We start from the raw sequence: 27,388 nt of genomic DNA, 5'->3' as shown, positions 1-27,388 counted from the left end.
AGAACAGACGTATGAGACAGGAATTAATATAAGGAATGAATGATTTTCACATAAGCAATTCTACAATAAATATATATTATTATTAAATTCCCTATAAGCTTATGCATATAAAAAAAACTCGCTAGTATCCATTAAAAAGCGCGTATCTTTGATATATCAGATTGAAAATTAAACAATGATCCATTTCTTGAGTATATCATAAAATGATATTTTTTATTTCTGAAGAATAAACAATTGCAGAAAAATTCGGAAGTACATTCTTTACACTCAGTTTAATTATATTGATATGAAATGTCCTCAATTACTAAATTTAATTATTTTACCATTGTTAATCTATTCTTAATAAACAGCTATTTCAACTCTCTAACAAATCCTTAAATAATTCATACATTTCTTTAATCAACTATATCTTCAAACAACACAATGGATATTTAACGTGAAACATATATCATAATAACTTTTCACTAACAAGTTCTCAGTAAAAAAGTTATTTTTTTGAATGGCAAAATTAGAGTAGCGCATACATTACGATCGCATGCTCTGAATATTAAGTCGAAATAAGTAAAAATAAAAAGATTTTTTTCAGGCTGAAAATTCGCTAAACAAAGTTAGTGTGGTATGCCGTTCGATGAAACATATTTCAATATCCGAAACGGTTTGTCGAGGACTTTTCAGCGTGCCTTTGCTGATTAATGGCGCACTTATTCTAGCTACTTTATGCCCATATTTTATGTGTACAACGTGAACGTAAAATATTATATATTTTTTTAGTGTTAAACTACAGAAAAGCCGTTGAAAATTCATCGCTGTGAGTACATCATAGCGAAACGCGGAAAATATCGCATCTAAATTCAAATCGTATGTATTAGATGCTGTCTAAATTAATTCAAATCTAAAGTATTCTCTAAAGTAATTTAAATAGCATACATAAAACATTTCACATGTCTTGTTACGTAGAACCGAAAGCGATCAAGAGTCTGCTATCACATTTCCACAATCCTATTACGTATTTTTTTCGTCTCGGAATACGACGTATTGGCGAGAATCTATTTACGATAAGACGATAGAATCATATGAGCAGGATAGTTTTATTTTATTTTTTATATGTATCACTAACATAAAATAAAAAGCACGCTAAAATCATATGTCCGATTAGGAAGCTCTCAAACTATATATATGTATATCAACAGATTGATTGAGGAGTTTGAGTTCTCGCTAAAGGTGATTCTGTGAGTGTGTTTGACCTTGCATTAATTGGTTCGAACGCGTGAGATCGCAACACACGTGGCTATTCCGGAACTCTGAGCTGTACTGGAACTTTATATTTTAGAATCTCATTAAGAATAAATTATCTTTATACAAAAAGATTTATTTATTTTACAATAAATTTATTTGATATTTTACTTTAAACTGCCTATTCTAGTAATAATAATTCATAAGGCTTCTTATTGTAATTATATTGTAACCACATTTATTTATAATTATATTTATGGTGAAAGAATTTATGGCAATGTGTGGTTTGAGTTCAGTAATTAATCATTAGTCTGCCCTAAAATCGTCAAGCTTGACATGTATAGTATTATTTTTAGATACAATTAAGAAACCATTACTATATTAATGTTTTATATTAAAATGCGTCCCTCTTCATTTTATGGCTATGAGGCAAACACCAGAACAACGAGAAATCTTAATAATTGAATATCAATGCGTAATACTTAATTAAAAACCTTATTAAATGAATATTTTTTATAATTTATTTAGCTAATATGGCTATAAAATTTAACATACATATAATACATTATATAAACATAAACAGAAAATAAAAAAGTCTTAATATTATAATTTATTTCTTAATGCGCGAAAGTGTCTTTTTATTCCATTCAGGAAACCCGCCACAGTTTTATTTTTGCAGGTTGTCCTAGTTATATAAACATAAAAAATTCACTCTTCTGAATATAATTCCCCTGGCCGTACTCATTTTTTTATACCTAACTATCCTTAAATTGTCTCTATTTCTAGTCTTAAATCTATGTTAATCTTTATTTATTATTAAATACCTATTAAAATACTCTAGTAATACATAATTATTTTACTACATATAAACACTAATACATTTAACCATTCCGATTTAAATTTCGATCATACTTCTACAACAGGTAAATCTTTTTTTATTTAAGACAACTCTCATTGCCCAATTTTATTGTTTTTTTTTTGTTCATTTAATCTAATCTATTAAACATACCTAATATTGTTGAATAATATAATAATTGAAATGGGTCAATATAATACTATTGTAATTTTTATTTTTTTGTGTTTATATTAGTACATAACATATTTTATACCTATTTTTCTATTTTTTGAATATGCATTTACAATGTTTCTTAAAATTTAATTTTTGTTTACAATTACTCCTAAATATTTTATATTATCAAATATATATAACAAAGTTATCTACAATATAACTATTGTTACAATTAAGAAACATACATTTAGTTCTAAGTAAAATATTTTTTAACCATCTTTCTATTATACTTAATTCATTATTTAAATTATCTACAACTTCTTTAATATTTTTACCTATGCAATATATTTGTGTGTGGTCTACAAACATGTATTTTACATTTATTTATATTAATAATTATATTATTACCATATAATATAAACATCAATGGTCCCAATTTAGACCCCTGTGGTACACCGTGAGATAATATTATTATTAATACTATTATTTAAATAATCATTAAACCATTTTCACTTATATCAATATTCTCTAATTTATTCAACATTATTATTCTGTCTATTGTTTCGAAAGCTCTCTTGAAATCTAAGAAAACTGCTCCAATGATTTTGTTTGTATCCTTTGCTAAACAAACAATCATTTAACTACTTTTAATGCAGTCTCAGTGGAATCTTTTTCTCTGAATCCCAATTGTCGTTCTCATTAAAAATCTTTTAATTGTTTGATTACTACTTCTTCCATCACCTTTTTTCTACATGGCAACATGTTAATATATCTCATTCCTTAACCTTTTTACTATTATTTATTCAAGGTATAAGTATAATAGTAGCAATCTTCAAATTATTAGGTATTTCACATTCGGAGAGTGCTTTATTTACCTAATATAATTTAGTTCAAAACAAGTTTTAATGCAGATTAGTAAGGGATTGCATATAATTTTTTTTTTAATTAAACCTAATAATCTACAGTTAGTGATTTATGTGTATTCTTGAGTCTTTTGATCTCTTAATATATGTTTTGTGTTTTAATTCTTGGGTTTCTTATATACCATCCGATAGGCAGCAAATCCTTTTCTTAATTACTGATAGATAATATTTTTTATAACAGTATTAAAAACGTTTATGAAACAAAACTGATTTTAAGATAATGATAATTAAAATTCTGTATCATTAATTATCTATCTGCAGTTACGTTACCTTGACGAGTTTTATTTTACTTGCAATATTTTAGATCTCTTGAATTTAAGCATGTTACAATTGAGTATTTTGTGAATAAACCTTATTTTTTTATCAAAAATCATAAAATCATAAAATAAGTTTGGAAGCATTTAAAGCAAATGTTGCAATAAGGAAATAACTTAGCTTATAGGAACAAAGATAGTTATATAAGTCCCAAAGTTTCAAATTGTAGTAGTCCATATAAAATATGTAAAATTAGGTTCGGCTGCTCAAAAATTAAATGTCTATAGTGATACAATATGAAAATTTTTTTATTTTTTAATTATGTTAAAAAATCAAAGCTTTCCAGAAATACCCGGAAATGCCTCTGAGTTTGCGAAATGTGTTCATGGTATTAAAAAATTTGTATATTAATAAATATTAGCAAGGACCGTTGTCTTATGATAATTATATGGTCGCATTGACACAAATTTAAAATATTTTCTATCACAAATAAATTGCAATATTGAGTCTTATATAGTACTGTTTACGATATTTTTTCTACCTTTTCTGTTGTCATACAATTACTTTATTGCTTTTATTATTTCTTGGACGTATCTGAGATAGAATCATATTATAAAGCACTGCAAAGCAACATGTTTGATACGATAAAAATAATTAATGACTATTATTTTGTCATAGATTGTTAAATGTGTATTTTATTAATCAATATCAGTTGGTAAGCTAGCAATTATATCGTAATTACCAGTTGACTATTAATTTGACTTAATGATAGTTGAATGATGGTTAAATGACTAAAACCCTATTTGTATGACTACCTATTTATATGACTACCTAAAATATATAAAATTTATTAAATTATTCTGGTAACCTTGTGAATTTTATTTATAATACTCTTTATTGGTATGTCATTTTTACCCGCAAAATCATTTATAAAATTTATTTTTAAAAATAGAATCAATATTAACGTACCATTAATTTCTACCATGTACCTATGTAATGATATAATCAATTACCGTTTAGGTTTTTGTTAAATTTTATTAATTTTACTGCCGTTTATTTGTATTGAAATTGTATATATGTTTTTATAATAGTGTATCGCCGAACGACGTATTTAGAATGTTTCGATAAAAAACGCGATTGTGCATATGAATTGAAGGCATTCTGTACCTAATTCGAATTCAGAAAGGTGAATCAATAGATTTGTTCGTACGATTTTTGAAGACGCGAAAATCCAATTCCTTTTGATGACTTCAACAAGTTTGTCCGCAGGCGCGTTTGACCCGGGGGGCTAAAAAATGCTTTTTTGAGGGGCGCTTACAATGGGTCTCGGAGTGGCTTTCGCAGGGTTAACCCTTAACGGTACCATCCGCGTTCGCGTGCCTGTCGAAATTAACTTTGCGAGCTATTTTAGACCGTGTATCGGGGGTATTCGGGACCGATAACGTACCTTACTATCTATACAAGACTTTATCACGCCACATTACCACTAAATTGTACAACTAATGCTCTGTAGCAGCGGGGGAAACAAAAAAGCAAAGGAACCGATCGGTGGGTCCGCATTCAGGAAATCGCTACGCTTTTCTACGGAATTAGACAGAATTACGGGTAAATAACAATTTTCCCGACCGCCATTCTTACGCCGCGCTAAAACGCTTATCGGAAAACTTTGTTTTGGGGGTGAAAACTTGGAAAATCGATCGGAGCTTTTGATAATGCGATCGTGAGGCCTCTGTGCCACGTTTCATGGCAAATCGTACGAGATACAGTACACAAACTAGCAAACATACTCAGAGATTCTAATCCCAAATTTTGCTTTCCGCTATAAATCTTCCCTTCTTGACAATAATCTATATATGTTATATCAAGCAATTGTCTTTAAGTCTGACACTTGATATTGCTAACATAATATGTAGAACATAATATAAAATAAATCATATTAATTGAATGAATTTGTAAAACATTTTTTAGATAATAAATAATAATAAATCTATGTAAAATCACATTATAAAAACAGCAAGTTATTTCCTTTAATATTATTATTACTGTTATTATAAGTCCAAATCTGTTTTACCAGAAGTTTATATGGGTAGATATTTGATTAAACTTTAGTGTATTAGTGATGGATAGTATCAAATAGTAACATCTATATAGCAACGTTTTTTAAATATTTTTTATAAATATTATATATTTTTTTCCATATTAATTTTTTTTTATTAATGTATATAAACTAAGTTTTAATTAAACATAAAATTTATATTATTTTTCCGTATAGGTCAGATTCTCACAAAAAACGACTAACGAAATATGAACGTTCGTGTCATGGATATTAAATGTAAACATTTATAATGTCACGACGCTTCGTCACTTAATTTATATTGTTATTTTTTTACATCTAATGGTTTTCCCCAAAATAAATATTTGTCGCTTTTAGAAGTATTTGTTTTCGCTCACGATCGTAAGCTAGAGAAGCTTTATCGCTCTTTTACTTTTATTCTAAAAAAAATACTATAGTGATAGATTTTTTTCAAATATCAATGATTCGTTACACAAAAGCTTTATTTTTTTACTAAATTATATGTGATTGCCCTGTGTTAAGCCCTTTAAAGCTCTTTCATTATGTAGTATATACTTATTATATTTTTATTTGCATGTGTGCGTGTATTGCATGTTAAGCTCTAAAGTTGCGTGTCAAATTATAAACCAGCCGCAAAAATTGAAAATAGTTTCTTTCTTCATTATAAACCCTTTAATTTTGTGGAAAGTCTCTGCATAGCTTTCTATTAACTATAAACGATCGTGCACTTGAATTTCCTTACCCTGAGGTTAAACTTTGCCGTTGTTGTTTCCGTAAAGTTTCACTCTGAGAATATTTAATACGTATTAAATTACGGGCAATTATCGTATGCTAAATCATTACGCCGTTTAGGTAGTTCAAATTTGAGCCATAGCACTTTTCTCTTGTTAGATAATAAAATTTCTTAACATGCATTATTCTTATGTGAAATATATATATTATCTTTGTGGCTATTTTGCTTGATCACATAAAATTGTTTACATTTATATATTAAAAATGATTTATAGCAAAATATATCTAAATTTTATTTTAAACACCTTGAATTGAACACACAATTAATTATGAAGAGTTTTTTGACATAAATGTAAATATTAAAACGCGTTAAATATGATAAAATGAAAGTTTCTTACTTAAAAACTATGATTGATTAATCAATCTACGGTAAACTTCAAATGTTTTATTGCAAAAAATTAATCATATTTTGTTATAAAGTGTAATGTTAAGATTAATAATAAATATACAGTAAAATAAAATTTTATACAAAAAATACCATTAATATATTTAGATCGCATTCTTGTCTTTGGAGTTTCGATATATTTCGCCAAAATTTTTTTGGCGTCATCAGCGTGTTAATTAGCATGTATATGTTTTTATTTTTGTAAATAATTTTTACTAATAATATTTTGTACGATATATGGTAAATTTAATTATCCAATTTATTACTTATTTTTCAGCAGAATTTATATTAATTTACCTTGAAGTTAATTTTAAATAATTAAATCATTTTGTACATATTTGATTTAAATCGTCCTATACACAAAATCTTGGATCCCCGCAATATTACAAAATCAGGACTGTATTTAAACTAAATATATTTTGCACAAACATTAATAACACAAAATTGTTTCGTTTAATTAGTCGACCCTACGAGCTTTTATTATATGATTCACGTTAGGTAGTATTTCTTATAACCGCAAAGTGGATAACAATGCCCAGGTACCGGTGTATAAATTTGAATAATTCAGTCGAAATTTTCTCGTTTGCGAAATATTTTCCGGATCAGGCGGATGCTGTGAAAGGGGACGGATGCAATAAATGTGTCCTGGGTTTTTCACCTGACTAGTTAATATAAAACGTGCGTCGCAAGCTTTGCCAAGCTGAGACTTACCGCAGACAGGAGGCCAGGATGCCTGGTGTAGTCCCACGACAAGTTTATCCTTTCAAAATCGACCAAAACTTTGCCAACTAGAAGAGCTCTACAACTAGAGGGTAACAGTTTGACGAAAAGGTCTTCCGTATACACACAACTTTTAATTATGCTCGGTTACGAGAGCTTTAGCGTCGATCCACATTAAAATATTTGTTATAATATATAAAATAATAATTAGAACATAATTTATTTATATAAAATACATATTTACACTGCAAGGGAATTCGCCTATTCATTTTTTTTTTATTCGACAAACTAAACGTCGATACCAATCTCTATTCATTTAGGAGAAACGGCTGTAAGTAAATAACTTAAATGAAAAATAAGCGATAAATTCTTCTACCGTAAACGAAGTTCTTTGCGCACAATTGAATTCCGATAAGAATTAAATAAAATTCTATAAATTTTAATTAAAGCACTTTTACTAAAATACTACGACATAATTCTTTTAATGAGGTGTACATAGTTAAATAAACACATATATAATAAGATTTATACTAAAAAAAATATAAAATATTTGCCCGACGACAATGAAATCAATTAATTCATTAAAATTATTAATAAATAAGGCCAGAACAAATCATTGTATACTAGATTTTTATTATACAATAAAAATCTAGTATACAATTTTTTGGTAATTTTTGGGTTCCTTGCATACACGCAATACTCGAATAATTTCAATATCCGTTTTACTATGACTATCCGTTGACAATATTCGATTAAAATGTGTGAAACTCCGAAATTAACCTTTAAAGTACGAATTACATTTTTGATCCTTTATATTTTATTATGTATACCATTTAATTAATGGTTATATAGGAATATAGATAAGTTTATAACAATAAATATTTATAACAATACATATTTTGCTGCTATTTATAGAAACCTAATAGTAATAACATCTTAGAAAAAGATTAATGATATTGATATATTACTTTTTGTTTTATTTTCTACCCGGGTACCCGGTTTAGTAATAAAACAATATTCGAGAACCGGGTCACAAATTTGCCCGGGTATTTTGATGCCCTAGTTACATCCAATCGACACAGATGACACCTTCGAAACCCAGAGATTAGCAGCTGCTTTTACTTCGATTGTCTGATCTGCTCCAGCCGTTTAACTTTATTTTTAAGACGATCTGATATGGCACTTATATATATTTATTCCACAAATTTTTCGACTGCATTTAAGCTTTTGTGATTCGAACGTTTTGTGTTTGCCATTAGTAATTGTACATCTTTCAATCCATATATTTTTTAAAACTTTTCTATATTGATTAACTGATTATATATCAAATTTATTTATCAAATATGATAGTGTTTCTTGACTACACATTTACTTAACTAGTCTGGAAATTCGTGATGCTTCTAAATGCCATATTCCAAAGCTTTTTTCATTAATTGCCTAAAATACAATAACTGGTGATTTCCAATTTAAAACAGAAAAAAAGTTTTATCTTTGCTGAAAAAAGTGTAAGTCTTATGTACGATATTATTTGTTTATTTTTATATCAATAGATAAAATATGATACTTCGAATCAATTAACACTATTTGCAATACTTAAATTTGTATATATGTAATAATATCATTTAAACATTTCCTTTTGGCAAACGCAATGCTATCATTTTCTCAAGTCTTTGAAATATAACTTTATACAAAAAATAAAGTGATAGTCATTTTTCTTTCAGAAAAATAAAATAAAAACCCCATTAACCCCATACGACCCCCGTTTTTAGTGTTTATTGTCTCACAATAAATTTCAAATAATACTCATCTCACTTGTGTAAAGTGCGAATTTAAAGCACTCATTTTTCATACCGGATTACAAAATGAGCTAAAATAAAAGTGTAGGGTGCAAAAAATGTATTCTTCAGAACAATGAGCGATATTATCTCGACTACACTAAAAAACAAACCTAAAAAGACCGCCTCGGTTGAGGCTTAATTATGGCGTGAGAACAAAGATTTATACAAAATATTTTAATTACATCGTACCATTGTGCACTTTTTTCTTAAATTATTCCCATAATTGTTTATATTAAACGATATAAATCAACGAAAAAGCGAATTAGCCCGAGCGGAAAACTTTAATTAAAATGTCAATATGGTTTTTGAATCGAAGTTGAGAATTTGTTTTAATTTATAATTCAAGTCTCATTTTATATATCTGTGTGATCTAGTGTCATTTTAAAAACTTCTAAAAGTTTATGGTTTTAATTAAAATAATCTTAACGATATAAAAAAGTTTTATATATAATTTTAATGTTGGGCTTAATAAATTTATAACATTTAATTTTTTTATAAAATCATGTTTTGGAAATAATTTATATATTATACATAAAAATATGTTGTTAAATTTTCATTTTGATAGAAACCGAAAATTTATAATTATAATCGATTACTTAATAACATTTTATTGAATTATTAAAGTCGCATTACGGCACATAAGATAATTCGATATAGATAAAAAAGTACATTGAATAATAGTAAATAATGTAAAAAAAATGCTAAAAGATATTGTGGCGTCTATCTTAACTATTTCTAAAATATTTAGTACTGTTGCTATCAATAATTTAATTAAATGCCAATATTTAATTTTTTCATTTAAATAATTAAATCAAGTATAAATAAGTTTAGGCATATTAAAAATTCACACATAATTTTAAATATACCTATATAATTTTTATATATATATTCATATTTTTTTACCATTATATTATATTTATTTTAATATCCAAATCGATTTTAATTTTATCAATTTAAAATAATTAACTTAAATCTTAAACGCAAAATTCAACGTTTAGCACTATCATCAATTAATGCTATACAAATATTGTGACTTATTAATAAATTAGTCACAAGAATCAAAAAAATCTGCGGTGGCCGAGATAAAGTCCATAGACTACGCCCTAGACCAGTGTTTCTCAGCATGAGGGCGCACTCCCCACCGAGGGAGGGGGGCAATTTGAATGTTTTGAGGGCAATACGCAAATTAATAATATTTTCTACATTATTAATATATGCTACAAAATGAACAAATGTCAATACGACGCGTGTTGAGATTTGCGAATTGAATTCTATATTCTATAAAGCTTATAAACTTTTTTTAATAACTCACCCATTATGTCATTGTTGTGCGAACACTTTTTGTCCAACGAATTTACATCATATGTAAAATTATCGTCTTGAAGTATTATACATTTGAAGACGAAACATAGCATATAAAGCATAGCATAGGATATAAAGGACAAATTTTAAATATGAATAGCAATAAATTCACTGTTCTCTGGACGAAATGCTATCAAAAGTTGTACCCTTGAAGCTAGTTATAAAATTTCTCTCCTAATTGCTAATTTCATACTGCAGCAGAGGAATTATTTTAGCCAACTATATCAGTTTTTCTCAAAAAAAAATATAAATGTCACTAAGCAAAAGTACTGTTAGTAAGATGAAAGATGAGATGGTCAAGGATGTAGAGACAGAACTAATTTAAATACTGCAGATGAAAATATTGAACGATTTTATTGATTAAATAATTATGAGGTGACTGATTCTGCTATACTTTTTATTATAGATCATTTGGGTAAAATGGCTTGTGACTTAAATAACAGATTAAAAATAAATTGCTTTTCCACCTTGGATAACTCAACCGATATTGCTAGATCTAACTGATGTAGCCATACAGTATCTAAGAATTGCAAAATGATGAATCTTATTATTCAAAATAAGAAATCCAATTAGGACAAGTTTAGCAAGAAAGTTACTGTTATCACTCCCATTGTGCTTAAATGATTGACTATTGATGAAAAACATCGTCTGGATATCACATACCATGAAGATTTAAGATTGCAATTGCCCAAATTAGTACCTCATATAAAAACATGCAGCACACATCAAGCACAAGGATCGCACTAATCTGCATGGTATTTTCTCCAGTTATATTTACATGTAATATTCAAAATTTACTTACACCTAACCCATCTCGAAGAAGATAATTAATTTTTTCCCATTTTAAAAATAAATATTGTTAATTAGTTTTAAATTATTTTCCTTGATGTTTTTAGAGACTAATATTTAATAACATCTTAATTAATAATGTAATATAAATATAAAAATAAAAGTACTCGCAAAGAGGTCTTTGTTAACTTTTCCTCTGTAAATAAACATAACTACATTACTAAATAGCGCGAATTATTAATCAACATTTTTATTTTATAGTAACTTACGTTATATACTTATTTATTTAAAAAATTAAGTGAATTTTAGTAAAATATTTTTTAAAAAAATATTTATTTTTCTATACAAATTAACTTACAAAAGTCAAATTAAAAATAGTTGTGCCTATGTGCATTTTTCTTTGAAGCAGTTTTTAGTTTTTTTTTTTAAATTCGCTTATTATGAAATTATGATAGGAGACATATAGATTTAAAAAAAATATTTTTAGAACCTTTGTTTTTTTATTTTCGTATATTTAAAAACTATTTATCACTTAATATTATATACCAAATTTATTTATGATGATGTCGTTACCTTTTTTATTGTTATTTTTTTCTTTCATGGATGCCATAACTTTTGTCAAAAGGGGACATTAGAATTTTAGAGATGCTTTGATGATGCATATCGAAAAAAGGTTAAGAAATACATACATGCAATATTATTTTAATCATATTGTTTTACCTCTTGTTTCGACTGAGATATCAATATTCAATAACTTGTTTTTTCAAATCCAGCTAGTCATGAAAGATTACGCTGAAATCTTTATACACGCTAACGAGTAAAAAATCAATTTAATTTATTAACAACTCAATATCGAAACGATACGATTTCACTCTCGTTTGCTTACCCACTCGACGATGGAATTATTGACTATATTTACGTTTTCATTCCCCAGACCTTGTTATCCGATCGCACTCAAAGTGGAAATTTCGCGCCTCGAGTCGCTCATGGGACGCGTGAATATTTTATAATGAATGAACACAAGGCGCAAGAAAAATAAAAGTTACTCACACATCGACGACGAATCGACGAGCTGGGGATCATACATTATGCAGAGCGAATTTCAATTTGAATACAAATGCAATCAGATATCGATGTTAACGTCCTCCGCAGCATCTCCTTTGTGTTGACGTCTTTCAAAGTACCTTTACATCACATCAAGATCTTTTCCTTGTGGCTCGAGATGGTTACTCTTAGCTCTTCGTCATAAGCCTTTGGACGACTTTCACGCGCAACATTCCTAAACATCTCTACTTGGGCTTATTAAATATCATAATTTATGCTTAAATTGGTAATTTTCGGATTGATTTCCATCGATACCAGAATTTAAAAAATTCAGTTAATTAAAAACTTCATCGCTACTAAATATATTATATATATGTATTTGCGCATAATAAAATAAAAATAGAAATTCAATTGTGTAAAAGATCCTCTAAATAAAAAATCTTTTCTCACCAAATATGACGTAAAAGGCAATGAAAAACCACTACACCTATTTTTTTTTAAATATAAATATACAAGAATATTTTTAAAAATATAGGTGTAGTGGTTTATCATCGCCTTATACAACTATAAAATAACATTTCTGCTACAAATATGTGCGCCAACTACTAATATGAGCAAGTAATTTATTTTGAAGACAACCAGAATGTATATTAATATAAAAATTACAAGACACCATAAAACTATATTTTTTAGCTTAATGGATTACAAATATTCAATAACTTCAAATAAATTAATTTACTTTAAATTTTTTTAATATTATGTATAAAATCGACGCAAAACTTAAGGGTTTTAATTGGTTAGAAAGATTTTAAATATTTTACTCATATACTTTATTCAAAGAAAAATATATTTTATTCAAAGAAATTTTTTACTCATAATTTTCTGTAATAAAATATAAAAATACAAAAAGGTTCGCACATTTGCACAAGAACATGGATATTTAAATATACATTTTCGGTTATACCATATATAAAATATATAAGAACTTAATGCATCCACCAGACTTCTTTCTAAATATGTCACAAAACATCTACCATATATGGACAAATGGTGCCACTTTAAAGAGAAAGAAGACAAAATAGAAAATTGACAATTTACAGCACTTTCTCTAGACGCGCTTTTCTCGAGTATGTTTTTAGAGTTCATTTTGAAGAGTGGCACATTCAAATTCGATTCTAAACCTATTTGGCAAACCTCTATTCGCAACGTAAGCGTAAGGATCTAATTAAATTTCGACGAAACAAAACTTCACAGATAAATCCAAAGCCGTCACAGTCGTTATTGCTTTATCTTGAACATTAAGTCGCTTTGGGTGTTTTCCATCGGACGTTTTACGCAAGACACACACGTTTCAACTGTTAAGTATTAAAGTCCTTAATATCGTTCGAAACGTTCGCAAAGCATTGCGTAATAAAACATCTCTTTACACGACTCGCACCGTGATATTAAGTTAACTATGAAACGTGAGGGGGGCACACTTTGAAATTAAATTATCACGTAAGAAACAACGACGGAAACTTCTTGTATAATGAAGAATAATTTTATCAAAATATTAACGCGGAAACTCGAGACGCGAAATATCCATGCGAGATGTGGAGAGATACTTTGCGAGACGTTAACATAAAGGGACGCTGCGAAGGACGTAAACAAAGGTATCTGATTGCATTTGTATTCAATTGAAAAACCTTCTGTAAAACGTATGATTGAGAACATTTTTATCTCTATATCATTGGGGAACAGCATAAACATCATTACCGTAAAATAGTGCCAATCAATACGTTAAGCTACACAGCCAATAACGTATGAACAACAAAAATTACGACATTAATTTAGAACTAATATAATATTTTGCCTGTCAAATATCAGGTGAACAATATATTTTCATGGGATAAAGGGAAATATGATAACAGAATTTAAACACAAGACTAATTACAGATATTTAAACAAACGTCCGATAGTGTTATATATTATCTTCGGATCATACAATAACTAAGATCCAGAGATAATATGTAACCCTATTGTCATATTCTCAAACACTTTCCCTTAGAAGATGTTTTGTTTAATTAATTTCATTGTTCGCATATCTATATAATAAATGTATATATATGGTTTCGATTCTCTTCTCGAGAAATTAGGACATAAAAATCATATATTTCTCGAATGACTGCAATTGTAATTACATTGAGAATTGAAGCAAGCAATTGAATTCTGATAAACCTTATCCTTCCTTACCAAAATCGTTGCCCCAATTTCAAATGCGTAGAACGTTTTTATAGCAGTTTTTAGACACATATGGTTTATATATACAAACAATTTAATCATTGATCAAGTGGGGCAAATAAAAATGCTTTTAATGCGAATTCTTTGCGCACGTTTTTCATATTCAATGGTTATATTGTAAATAGCACCTTCCTATACTTACCATGGTACAGCTTTTCTCGATATTTACCAATACACAAGTAATTGTGGGTTGGGAAGTAAAGTAAAGTTCCTATTAATAATTAGGCGCAATTTTAATCAGTGGACAAAATTTAGAAATTTATTTTCTACAATGATACTCTTTAACTAATATAAGTAGAACTGCGTCTTATAGTAGCTGAGACAACATCTAAAATAGATTGGTTCTTGTTTTTTTCGCTTTCTTTTAATGAAATTTTATATACCTGTTACTGAAACAGAATAACCATTATTGTGTTTTAAAATAAAAATTGAATACTTAAGGCAATGCAATAACTAAATTTAAAATCAGTGCAATCTAATTGAACTTGAGATTTTTTTTAGATACATGCACCTTTAGACTTAATAAAATTAACTTTCATTATCAAAAGTTATACTTAGACACTATTAGTTATAAATACACACGTTATTAGTAACGTCACTAAATAAGTAAAATTCTTAAGAATTAGATTAAATATAAAATGTGAAGCTATTAAAAAATTTAAATTAACATCTGAATACATCAAATATAAATAATTATATAAAATTTTTACATCTTTGTAAAATACAATATTAAGCCTTTTATTACTTTATCAAGCCTCGAATACATCTAAGGCTTCCGAACCGGGTAGAACCGTAAGCATCATAAGATTCCCTATCGAGCTCGACGGTTTACCGTTACATTCTAATTAGAATCCACTACTATTTGCCTCTCAGCCATACACCGTGGGGGTGTTACCCTGCACTTCTAAAGAAATATTTACCATTTTATTTTTATTATATAATAATGCTGTTTTCTTATAATAAATATAAATATTTTATTGCTTTTGGAAACAAAAATAGTAGGAATACATTTAATAATGACTATAATAATTATATTTATTTAAAATATCGTTAAAATTCTGCACAAAATTTAAAAAAATCAGATACATAAGTAGTAAAATTATGGAATGAAGTTAGTGGTATTGTAGGCAAATCAAATGTTTTCATTTAACAACCCAGAACTGACGCCGATCCCTTAGAAATAAAAGTGGGAGTGTTGTCGCATGCAACGAAGAAAGAGATAAAGCATGCTCTTTCGTGTAACGGTACGGTCCAGGTGACATGGGAATCTTATGAAGCGAACCGGAACCGGGTACCCACACGATTTGAAAAAAACGAATACCCGGTTATTTTAATTTCAATACAATATTTGATTTCTTCATATTTAATAAATATCTCAATACTTTTTTAAGATGCAAAATTTTCCGGTTATTCTTCTATTTTGTAAAAATCATTTATAGAGCGGTGTATCGAAAAGCGACTGGAAATCCTTATTTAACAGTCTGAAGAATTTTATGACACACTTAATTTTGGCATCCTCAAACATTTGCCGCTTAAAAAAATTAAAATGCAAGTACATATTTGCAAAAAATATACACGGCATACTCGGAGGACGGTCGTACACAAAAAAACGGTATTTAAGGCAATTGTTTTATAAGCGTAAGAGTCTTGCTTGCTTGTTATTTATCGTTTAATATTTCTTATTTATTTTTACAAATATAAAAAAAAAAATTCTACATATACAATTAGATAATTCATAAATAGAATAATATAAAATTTTCATTCAAAATTTAATGATGCTTTCAAGTTTATAATCCGCGAGAGTAGATAATGGTCAATTTATAAAATATCTGTTAACCTTTTGAATCATATAGAAACATATTTTTGCTGTCAATAATATATTGAGATGGGTGAGCCGTTTCACGTGTTTTTACGATAAGCAAATTCATATATCAAAATTATCTCACCATCGCGGACAAAAGGTGAAACAACAGTAATTTTGAAATATTTTATTGGCATTTTTTATCTAACTTTGCTTTCATCTGCCGTGTAACATAAATTCATGATAATAATTTTGTAACGAACAATATTTTTAACAGCCGTTGTAAATCATTTTTTTTAATTTTAATTTGATGGTTGAAGTTTAGGAACCCCTCCCTTCTTACTTATATTTTTTATTGAACTACTGCTTTTTGTTTTAAAAATGCAATTTTGAATTTATTTGTATTATGTAAATAAAATTCATTTAAATCAAGAAGCAATAAATATTATTATATAATTACATATATTTGGATAATTTTATTTTTATATAAAATATTTATTTTTATTATCAACATTAAAATAAAATTCTTGTTAACCATTCCGTCTGATTACAGTTAATTTCGAAGTTTCGTTTAAATAATTATAAATCTATACACATTTATTCTTTTAACTTTTAAATCTATAAGCTGAAGAAAAATTATTTAATTGAAAGAAAATTAGATATACAAAATATAATTAAATAAATATAATTTAATAAATCATACGTGTATATAGAATATATACATACATTCATTGTTGATAACAATTTCACATAAATAATTTTTTGATTAGGTAATTACTGTTTCTTATATAATAAATTCCATAATAATTTTTCCATTGCTAATAATTTTTAATCAAAAGTTTAAAGTCATATGTAATATGAAACATTAGATAAATTCATATTTTTAAGCTATTGCTTTTTAGTTAAAAATTAACAACAATAATGAATTACTTTTTGATAAATTTGACTTTGAAACTTGAAAGTCATATGTATGTAATTCAATGAAAGCAATGTATTTAGTAAAATATAAATCTATATTATTCTTGTTTTCTTTATCTATCGTTTATTTGAACAATATGTGTGTACATTAATATTTCGATTAAATCAAATATTAACAATTTTATATCGCTTTTAATTTTCTATACAATCATATTTTTTAATTTTATAATTTAATACTATTTGAGCAAAATACGAAAAAAATATTTTAATTTATTATAAACTTATAAAATATAAATTATTACTCGGCGTCAGTTTATATAGTGAATAAAAATTACCCGAAACCGAACCGGGTACCCTGTTAATTTATTGAAAAATACCCTAGAACCGGGTAATAAATATAATCGGGTATTCGGATGCCCTAGATACGTCGCAGTATTTTTCAACATAACACATTCAATGTTAAGGCGAAACAATGGCGTTGAAAAATAGATAAGAGTATATTTGACCCTAGAATTGAGATAAAGACATTGTCGCCAATGGCCCATAAAATATCGTAAACTCCAGAAAATGAATCGATTTCTTGGATATAACTGCAATAATAAATCATGTCAGGAAAAATTCACGTAAAATGTACCTCAAATGTTTTCGAAATATATCATACTGATTTATAAATTGAAAGTATTTGTTTTTTATATAAATTTTACTTAATCTTAAATCAGAAATCAAATATAACATTGTATATGTTAGGAGGCTAAATAAATAATGGAATATAAAGTTAACTGGATTATTAGTTTTTATTTACTATAATATATATATATATGTGTATATAAGTTACAAACTAAGCACAGGACCTTTGATATTTTATTTATGAGGGAGCCGAACCTTTTCTGGAAATATTTTTTTTGTATTTGAAAGTCGTGTTTCTTAATATATGCGCTTATAAATTAGGTATTAAAATTATTTATGACCCTATTTTTCATATTTATTTCAGTGCACCGCTGGGCCAGATCTCACCGGCACAACGGAGAGCACAAAGCTCCGATGCCATCTCTAGCACTTCCCGAGTCGTCTTCTGAGCCGTTCACGATGCAGCCTCCCACCTTGATCCAGCACATAAGCGAGAGGCCGAAGAAGATATCGAGCAAGACTGAAAATCAAGAAGGGTTCAACAACTTGGTTCCGGTGACGCCAAACAAGGGCGGCAAAAAGGGAAAAACCAGCAACAAATCCACTTCGGGCATATTCTCGAGTCCAAATTGTACCACGGTGCTAGCTCAGACCGGTACCACGGCTATCCTTCATTGCGAAGTGAACGACATAGCCGAAAACACGGTAAGAATAGCCACGAAACGTGAATTTAACACATAATCGATCATGTGAAATATATGCATACGTACGTGAACACTAAGGAAAACTGGATTACGCATATGTATTGTATTTGCATAAGACACGTAAAAAATTGTATATTTATTTACATTTACAAATGAGGTCTTTGGATTTCACGTTCGTTAAATCCGGCTTAAAAGATAAAGCCTGCGCAATTTAAAAAAAGTTTTTTCCTCGCATTGAATTTTATTCATATACATATTTTATTATGGTATAATGGTAATTTAATATTTATAATATATTTTATAAATTTAATATGCATGTTAAAATATTATTTGTTAATATCATCATACATCAGAGGCTGCTCAAGAATTTCGAGTCAAAAATAACGTTTCTTAACAATAGGATATCTTATGAAATGTTAATGCTTCAGAAAAAGAAAAATATTTAAGCACAGAAAAAAACTCAATTTTTCTTAAACCATTATAATGGATAAACCAATAAAATCTTACATCTTCAAAATATAGGAAAATTATAAGTGTCACACGAAAATTTAACCACTTCATCATTAAAAATATTCAAAAATGTCTAAAAATAATTCCACTCTATTGGGCTTAACAATAATAGAATTTTATGCAAATGAACTTGCCTGTTAAAATAATAAAAATTTAGATAAACCTAAAAGATCTACTATCAGCATTTATTTAATTAAACAATTTAAGTGAGATGTTATTTCAAACCCAATTTTTAATTCCTATATATTAAAAAAAATGCTTGAAATCGTTTTTTTATTGATAATAGGTGATACGATATTATAGTAATAATTTTTAATAAATGAAATATTAAGATATAAATTTTACTATTTTATATTATGTTTTATGCGTAAAAGGTTCACGCATAAAGTTTTAGCTACCACGTATAAATATTTACTTTTAAATATAGATACCTGTTTTTATATTTAGTTTATAAACTATTCAACATCTAGTCAGAAAATTTACAAGGTCTTCCTTCTTTTCGTTCGTTATTTCTTGAGTTTTTTCCATAACAATGTGTTACGTAATCACGGGCTGATTACGTAAGAATATATGTTTTTATACCTAATAGACAACGTGTAAAGTTAAATTATAAATAAATGGGTTAAGTTTCCAATTTGCTTAAATTTTTAATATAGACTCTTAATAGAACTCCACAAAATATTTCATGCCAAAAATAATCGGTAATTGTGTATTTATAGCCCTCACCATTGACTGTTACAGTCTGAATTTAAACTTTTTCAAAAAGAGTATGCTGCAATGACGCCGCCTGACCACAATGCGCACTTTTTAGGCGTGTTATGCTCTCTTGTGAATCACATAAAGATTTTTCTCGCCTCATATGCTGCAATTTTGATTATTAACATACCCAGAGCCTCAAGGTGCCTCATCAGAGAAAAAGATTTTCTCTAAAAAAATAGTATCATTCTGCGTAAATTCCTTGATGTATATAAATCCTGGGCTTCAGTTTTTGTGCTATCTGATTTTTATACAGGTATAGTGCAAGTCCAGATGCAAAATGCGGCAAATGAATCCATAAGAAAAGCCCAAAAGCTGCATATGCCGACGAATCAACGGGTCTTCAGCCTCACATTCACATACAGCAGCAATATTCTTGGCTGAGTGGGCGCCACAAGTGATGCACATGTCTTACATGGTCTCCAATTTTTTTCACTACGTTGTGAATTGTTCGCTTAGTGGGACGATGAATTTGAACATAATCGTCCCGTTAATTTCGATACACAATTCGTACAGAATTGTTATTTTGTAGAAAAATTGAACAATTTTAACGCGTTGAGTGTTGGTTAAGCGATTTATTTTGAAAATGTATTGTTGAAAACAGGCGCGCACAATGATAAACATTCCTTTTCGCTCACTCTCGTGTTAAGTGACGAGAGTGAGTGAGAGATAAGGGCGTGCGGAACGCAAGAGCGAGCGAAATGGAAAGTATATCGCCGTACGCGCCTGGTTGCAAACTAATATTTGCCACTTTGAACACGTAGGATTATTGACAGCTGTCTGATTTTCTATTTGGATCATCCTGTATTATACCAAAGGTTTTTAAGCATTTATAAAATACGGCATGAAAAGAAGAATTTACTGACTAATTGTATTCTTGCTGAATTAATTAGGATAATGAGTTGAACGTCTATAAACATTGTTAAAATATTTAAGGTACTCTAATTTACATGAAAATTAACGAAAATACACAATATATTATATATATTAAGTCATATAACATTGTCATTTTATATTATATAAAAATAATACAAACACATAAAATGATATACAATTGTATTCATCTTTTTTATACAGCTTCTTATTTTTATATGATTTTTAAGTTTTACGATATATGTATGTTTAAAATTAGGACAAGAGATTTAGTATAGAATTGTATATTTTAATCCTCACACCAAGACCTTCACAGACATTTAACATTTAGAAATGTTAATCGTTATTTATTACTTCAATCTATGCAAGTATTCATTCATCAGTAATTTTACAATATTTAATATGCATAAACAGCCACTTAATAAATTTAATAATATACTAATATCATAAAAATATAAATAAAACAATAAAAGTCCCTAAAATTGAGAGGTTCAACGTTGATGCGGTTCGAATTTCCAAGTTGAACAAAATCTTCATCTTTCCGTGTATAATTTCGTGCCGAGCTTCCAAAATGAACCGATCAATTCGAACGTTATAACGAAACTGGGAAATGCCATTCTGAGAAAAGATCACTTTACAACCCTCCGTGGACTTTAGAGGATACCTTTTGGTTAAACAATTTTGATTACGCGTGTTTTTGAAGATGTTTCTGTCATTTTGCAGCTTTCTATCTTTAGCTCGACCATCAGAATATCGATTCAGTTCCAGCTTCAACTTAATGTATTTTATATATAGTTAACAAAAAAATACACTCTGATAGACACTAATTGAATATTCATAAATAACATTTGTAATGTATGTATCAGTCGGAGCGTTCGCGCATATTTAACTATATACAGTAAATTTCCATAATTGCGCCTTTCTAATGCAAAATTACAATATAATAAATTTCGCTCTGATGTATGCCTAGTAGATATATTTTCAAGGGAAATTCACAGAATTATGCTCTGAGTCGAACTCGTAATTTATACACTGCTCCAGCCGTGATGCTCAAATAAATTACATATAAACTAAAGATGTCTCTGAACATGAATTTATGGCAAGATAGTAACAGCTCAATAGTTCATTACTGGGCTTATTGGTATGGAATATATTTTTAAATCAAATACAAAATTGTTTATCTTTGAATTACGATAATATATAAATTCAATAATGGGGAAAATGTAAATCAGCAAATAATGAAATATATATGCGAAAAAATACATAATGAAGATATTCTAAAATTTAAACGGAGAACTTTTAATATGCTGGTTTAAGTAAATCACTACATCAACACATTTATGATGAGGATCAATGCTAAACTTACCAACATGATTAATATGTTGTGCCACCAGTGGCTATTATGAATATGTAAGTACTTGTACCGTTGTACCTTTTTAGATGTCCTTAATGCATGTTGTATAGCTGAGATTTAACTGTACGAAAATCTCCCACAGTGAAATTAAATTATGCGAGCAAAATTGAAAGGAGACACGCTCTCCGGTTAAGTAAAGCCTTAAGTGGAAGCCACAGAGTAGTGGAGAAAAAAGCGAACGTAAGTCTGAAGAACAATCGGCAAGAAAGCCGACGTTACAAATAAAGGAATTAGCAAAGGATAGAGGCGGACCTTTTGTCTTGCCTAAGAATTTCAAGAAGACCTAGATAACGCGAATTACAATGGGGCAAAATAAAAGCTTCATCTTATTTAATTACGAATCAGGCAACATGGCGTGCAAGAACAATTGAAACCGAAACCTGAGGGGCTGGGAACGATTACAGTTGCTGAATTGTTGATTAGAGCTTGTTGCAACGGCTAAAAATCGGCGATAGATCCTTTCCGGACGATAGTAAAAAAGGGTGCGCAGAATGTTCCGGATAATTGGAGAACGTGCGGACGGACTTTTGAAATCGATCGTCAATTTTCTACGTGGGTCGGTTATCGGAAGCCTCATTATCATGTTAGTAGAAAATTGCGATTCTCTATCAAAAAATTGGATCGGCAACACTATAAAAATGTGACGCCTCCCCCCCCCCCCGGCCTTAATGCGAACTCTAACGGAAATTCACTATACGCGTGTTATTACTCTTTTGCGTCATTAGCTATAGATTCGGCAGTTAACCCATACATAATCATAAGGCATAAACTTATGGTCGAAAAACATTAGGCTAGCCTCGCGATAAAACGTTGTTGGCAAATGCGCATATGCTTTTGTTATTGCTGAATTATATATACTCAACCCCATTCGTTTATAATACGATATATTACTCAACGCTTATCTGTCTCGCGAATAGGGCCCACTTTTATAGCCCTTATTATTAGCAATGGTCGGCTATAATATTATTATAATAAATTCGTATTTAATTTTTAAAAGTCCACAGCTGCATAATATTAAATCGGAAATTTGAGTAGTTTCTGGAATTTCTGCAATTACAAAATGTTTATTTATTTATTTTATTTTGTATGTGACTGCTTGTTTTTCATCATTTAGCTTGACTAAATTAAGCACTTAATGATAAAAAGATATATTTCGCACAATGAGCTATAGATACTTCAGCGGCACTTGCGTTATTGAACTTTGTTTTTAGAGTTAGTGCAATAAATGCAAATTTATTGCACCAACAAATATGGACGAGTATTTGTAGAAATATTAAAATAACTAATGGTTAAAAAAAACACTAAAATTAAAAATTGGAGTATCTATTGTGAAAATATGATACACATCGAAAGCGAACCCGGGCCCTGGGAAAATAATAATTCTATTCCCCATGACAAAAACGTATTTTTTAGCGCGGCATGTTAAATTAAACCCTAATAATATATGGGTTAAATGTCTTTCAAGATCTTCGATCACTGGCGGGCAGCCGTTATCTGACTGTATTATGAAAATAATGCATTTTATCACTTACGTTAAAGTTACTGAATAATGTATAGTATTATATTTGTTAAAAAAATTATCAAGAGACAAACTGTCAAAAAACTTTTCAAGCTCTGCGAATTTTTATCTTTTCAAGCTTAAAAAAATTGTGATTTGTGGATACATAATAAAACAGGAGCAATGCGATGAAATGCCTTAGAAATATATTTTTTAAATTATCAAGAGCCTAAGCTGTCTAAAAACTTTCCAGGTTCTGCGAATTTTTATCTCTTCCAGACTTAAACTAGAAACATAAAGATTTGTGGATACATAATAAAACAGGAGCAATGGAAAGAATTGTCTGATGAATATATTTTGAACTAAATAGCTAGTTTGTTTCGGGCCGATGTATGATAATTTGTCAAATAAATCAAATATATTTAATTATAAATAATTATAATTAGGATATTGCTTTTATTAATCAATTATCCTGTATATTGACTCAATTCAATCGTAAAATAATACATTTACCTCGCAAATATTTTGTAACAAGTTCACCCTCATTAAAAAATAAATTGGTTACCCAAATATTTATGAACTTCTTTACAAAATATTGATGTATTTTATGAAACAGACACTATGTTATTATTATATATATGTACATAAATAAAACATTATTAAAATACATATTATTCCATTTGTGAGCAGATCTGCCTGAGTATTATAATATAATAATATGTTTATAAATTTATATTACTAAATTTACTCTTTAATTAATATCCTGTTCTTACAATTGCATTTTCCTGTTTCAGGTTACGTGGATTAGAAAGAAGAATCATTCTTTATTAACAGTAGGATTGGTAACATACAGTGCAGATCCAAGGTTTTTTGCTGCCCATGGCAAACATCCGAGGGTAAATAAATCACTTACATTTAACGCATAGAATACAATTAAACAATAATAATATTTTAAATTTACAGGATTGGGCACTTCATATTAGGTTTGCAGCTCCTGGAGATGCTGGAATGTATGAGTGTCAAGTACCAACACATCCACCTACGAGCTTGTATGTTAAACTGGTTATAGTTGGTAAGGAATAGTTTATACAATATCACATGATAATGAAATTATCAACAAATAATTATTATTTTATTTTTACAGAGGCAAACGCTGATATTATTGGAGGACCAGATAAAATCGTCCAACAGGGTTCAATGCTGAGGTTAAGTTGCCACGTTAGAAAATCTACGGAACCACCCACTTACCTATTCTGGTACCACGAGAATAGGATGATCAATTACGATCTAGGTTTGCTATGTTGTTCAAATGTAAATTGTTTATACATAGGTTCAAATCTTGATTGTGATTTTATGAACAGATGGAGTTGTTGTGACGCACTCAAGACAGTCTAGTGAATTGGTCATTCAGCATGCTGAACCAAGACATGCTGGAAACTATACATGTGCTCCAGCCAATGCAAAATCTGATAGTGTAACAGTTCATATATTGCACAGTGAGTATTTGGAATATCTGACTCAAAAATGTCATATGCCTAATCTAAGATAAATTATATTTTAAATCTCTTTAGCTACATAAACTATTTTTTATTAAGACTACCTTATGGAAAATTAAATCAACACATTAGCGCAAGAGCTCCTTTTTAAATGCAACTGTTTACAAATAAAGTTTTTTAACGCCTTAAAAAATATATAAATGGGGCATTAAAATTGTAATAAAAGTAATTACATTTTATGACTGCAATAAAAGCTTTAGTTTGATATAAATAATTTAAATGTACAGAAATATAATTTTTTTAAGTCTGGTTGCTTTATAATATTTTATGACGAAAATAATCGTAAAATATAATTTTACGAATCGCTGTTTTATTGTCGTTTTAACAATATGATGATAACTACGTTGTATAATAAGTGTCAATAATCAACTAGATATTAGGTTAAAAGAAATTAATTAAATAAACTAGATTGCTCTTTTATATTTTTACGAAATGAACATCTTATATATAATGTAATTGTAAATACCGCATCATAGGTAAGATTTCCAAACTATCCTTTCCTTTCTGTCTATAGATTTAAATATCCAAAAAAATGGTAATTAAATTTTAAATACTATCGTTTTATAACCTATTTAAAATTTACATATCTAAAAGCGATAATATTTATTGTTAAATATACCTTAAATTATAGAACTTAATTTTAAATATAATATACAATATAATGCTAAATGCTAAGGACTTTATTTTATATTTTTAGGTGAAACTCCAGCTGCCATGCAGCACGGAAACCAAAGTGCCACTTCAAGAGCAGATCCAAAACCAAAGTTGATCGTTTGCCTGTTGTTATACTTAACAAGTGTTACCAAGTCGTTTTTAAGTTCTTATGGCAGCAGTGTTCTTTTCATTGCATGAAAAATAAACAATTCCGTTTTAATGTGAAGATAATAAGAACTAATACCTAAATGTCTTATGTAATATTAAATAATTAAAAATCATTTAGGTTTTATACATTAAAAATGATAAATAACTAAACCATGAAAATAATAAATATTTCAAATAAATCATTTCAAAATATATAAGAAAATAAATCTGCAAATACTGATCAATATTGTATCTGTACAAATGCAGCTAAATAAAAAAAATGTATAGAAATTGCGACAAAAACAATAGTGAAAATGTTATCATTTTCAGTTATATAACAGATATGTACCTTAAAAAGAAATATGTATAATTTTTATTGTGTATTTATTTATACCTATCTAAAAATAGTTTAATATCGTTTAAGTCAAAAACATATGTTGTGTACATATCTTTGTAAAGGAGATTCTCCAAATATCTGTGATATTTCAAAATTATATATGATGTATAAAAATATTGTAAACATATAAATAAATCATACATTGATTTGTAAATATAGGTTCATATTCCTTAAATCGCAAATTATACATATTTATGTAAATAAAAAAAGAAACATTACAGTCAAATATTTTTTTAACATTCAATATTTGGTTTACTAAACTCCACGTATTTTATTTTATTTTTGATATAATAAAATGTACATATGTTTATAATTCATATAGAATGTATCAAATTTATTCACATATCATTTTACTATTCAATCTAAAAAAAATATCAGTTTACTATGACAAATGCTAAGTAATTCTATATTTTATTTTTACCTTATCAGTTATATATTTTTATAAAGAAAATGCGAATAAAGTGGGTTTGACGTCATACATAATATTATTGTAATTTAATAAAAAGTGTACATATTTGTTGTATATATTATGTGAAATAAATGACTTTTTAAATGCTGTTATGTATACGAGTATGTACATGATCTGTAATTGTTTTATTTTCACCTGAAGATGTATTACAAAACCGTTTTTAAAAGACAGAAATATTTCATACTAATACATACGTATATAAATGCTTCATTGATAACTAGTGGGATTGTAAATATGTAGAATACCGGAAAATTTGAGAATTTTTATTGAAAAAATAGAAAACACATTAATTATATTTTTATTAAAAAAAATTAAAATAAAATAAATTTAACAAAAAAATAATTAATATTTAAATAACCT

At 28.1% G+C, this 27,388-nt stretch overlaps 1 protein-coding gene across 1 annotated transcript in view; it reads left to right on the top strand.

Annotated features, from left to right (window-relative positions):
* The window catches only part of LOC148238921 (uncharacterized), a 96,717-nt gene extending 69,574 nt beyond the window's left edge, over nucleotides 1-27,143 (top strand). The window contains exons 3-8 of the mRNA XM_088187187.1: nucleotides 18,415-18,755; nucleotides 24,600-24,701; nucleotides 24,769-24,877; nucleotides 24,950-25,096; nucleotides 25,167-25,301; nucleotides 26,059-27,143. Of these exons, the coding sequence (XP_088043313.1) occupies nucleotides 18,415-18,755; nucleotides 24,600-24,701; nucleotides 24,769-24,877; nucleotides 24,950-25,096; nucleotides 25,167-25,301; nucleotides 26,059-26,213 (989 nt within the window). The 3' untranslated portion in view covers nucleotides 26,214-27,143. The remainder of the gene's footprint in view (nucleotides 1-18,414; nucleotides 18,756-24,599; nucleotides 24,702-24,768; nucleotides 24,878-24,949; nucleotides 25,097-25,166; nucleotides 25,302-26,058) is intronic.
* Nucleotides 27,144-27,388: the final 245 nt, after the last annotated feature.

This window comes from Plectrocnemia conspersa, unplaced genomic scaffold (assembly GCF_051122295.1).
Source record: "Plectrocnemia conspersa isolate PC_06_02 unplaced genomic scaffold, ASM5112229v1 ptg000001l, whole genome shotgun sequence".
Lineage (NCBI taxonomy): Eukaryota > Metazoa > Arthropoda > Insecta > Trichoptera > Polycentropodidae > Plectrocnemia > Plectrocnemia conspersa.
Note: the sequence above shows the minus strand (reverse complement) of the source record. Positions and strands in the feature narration are given on the sequence as shown.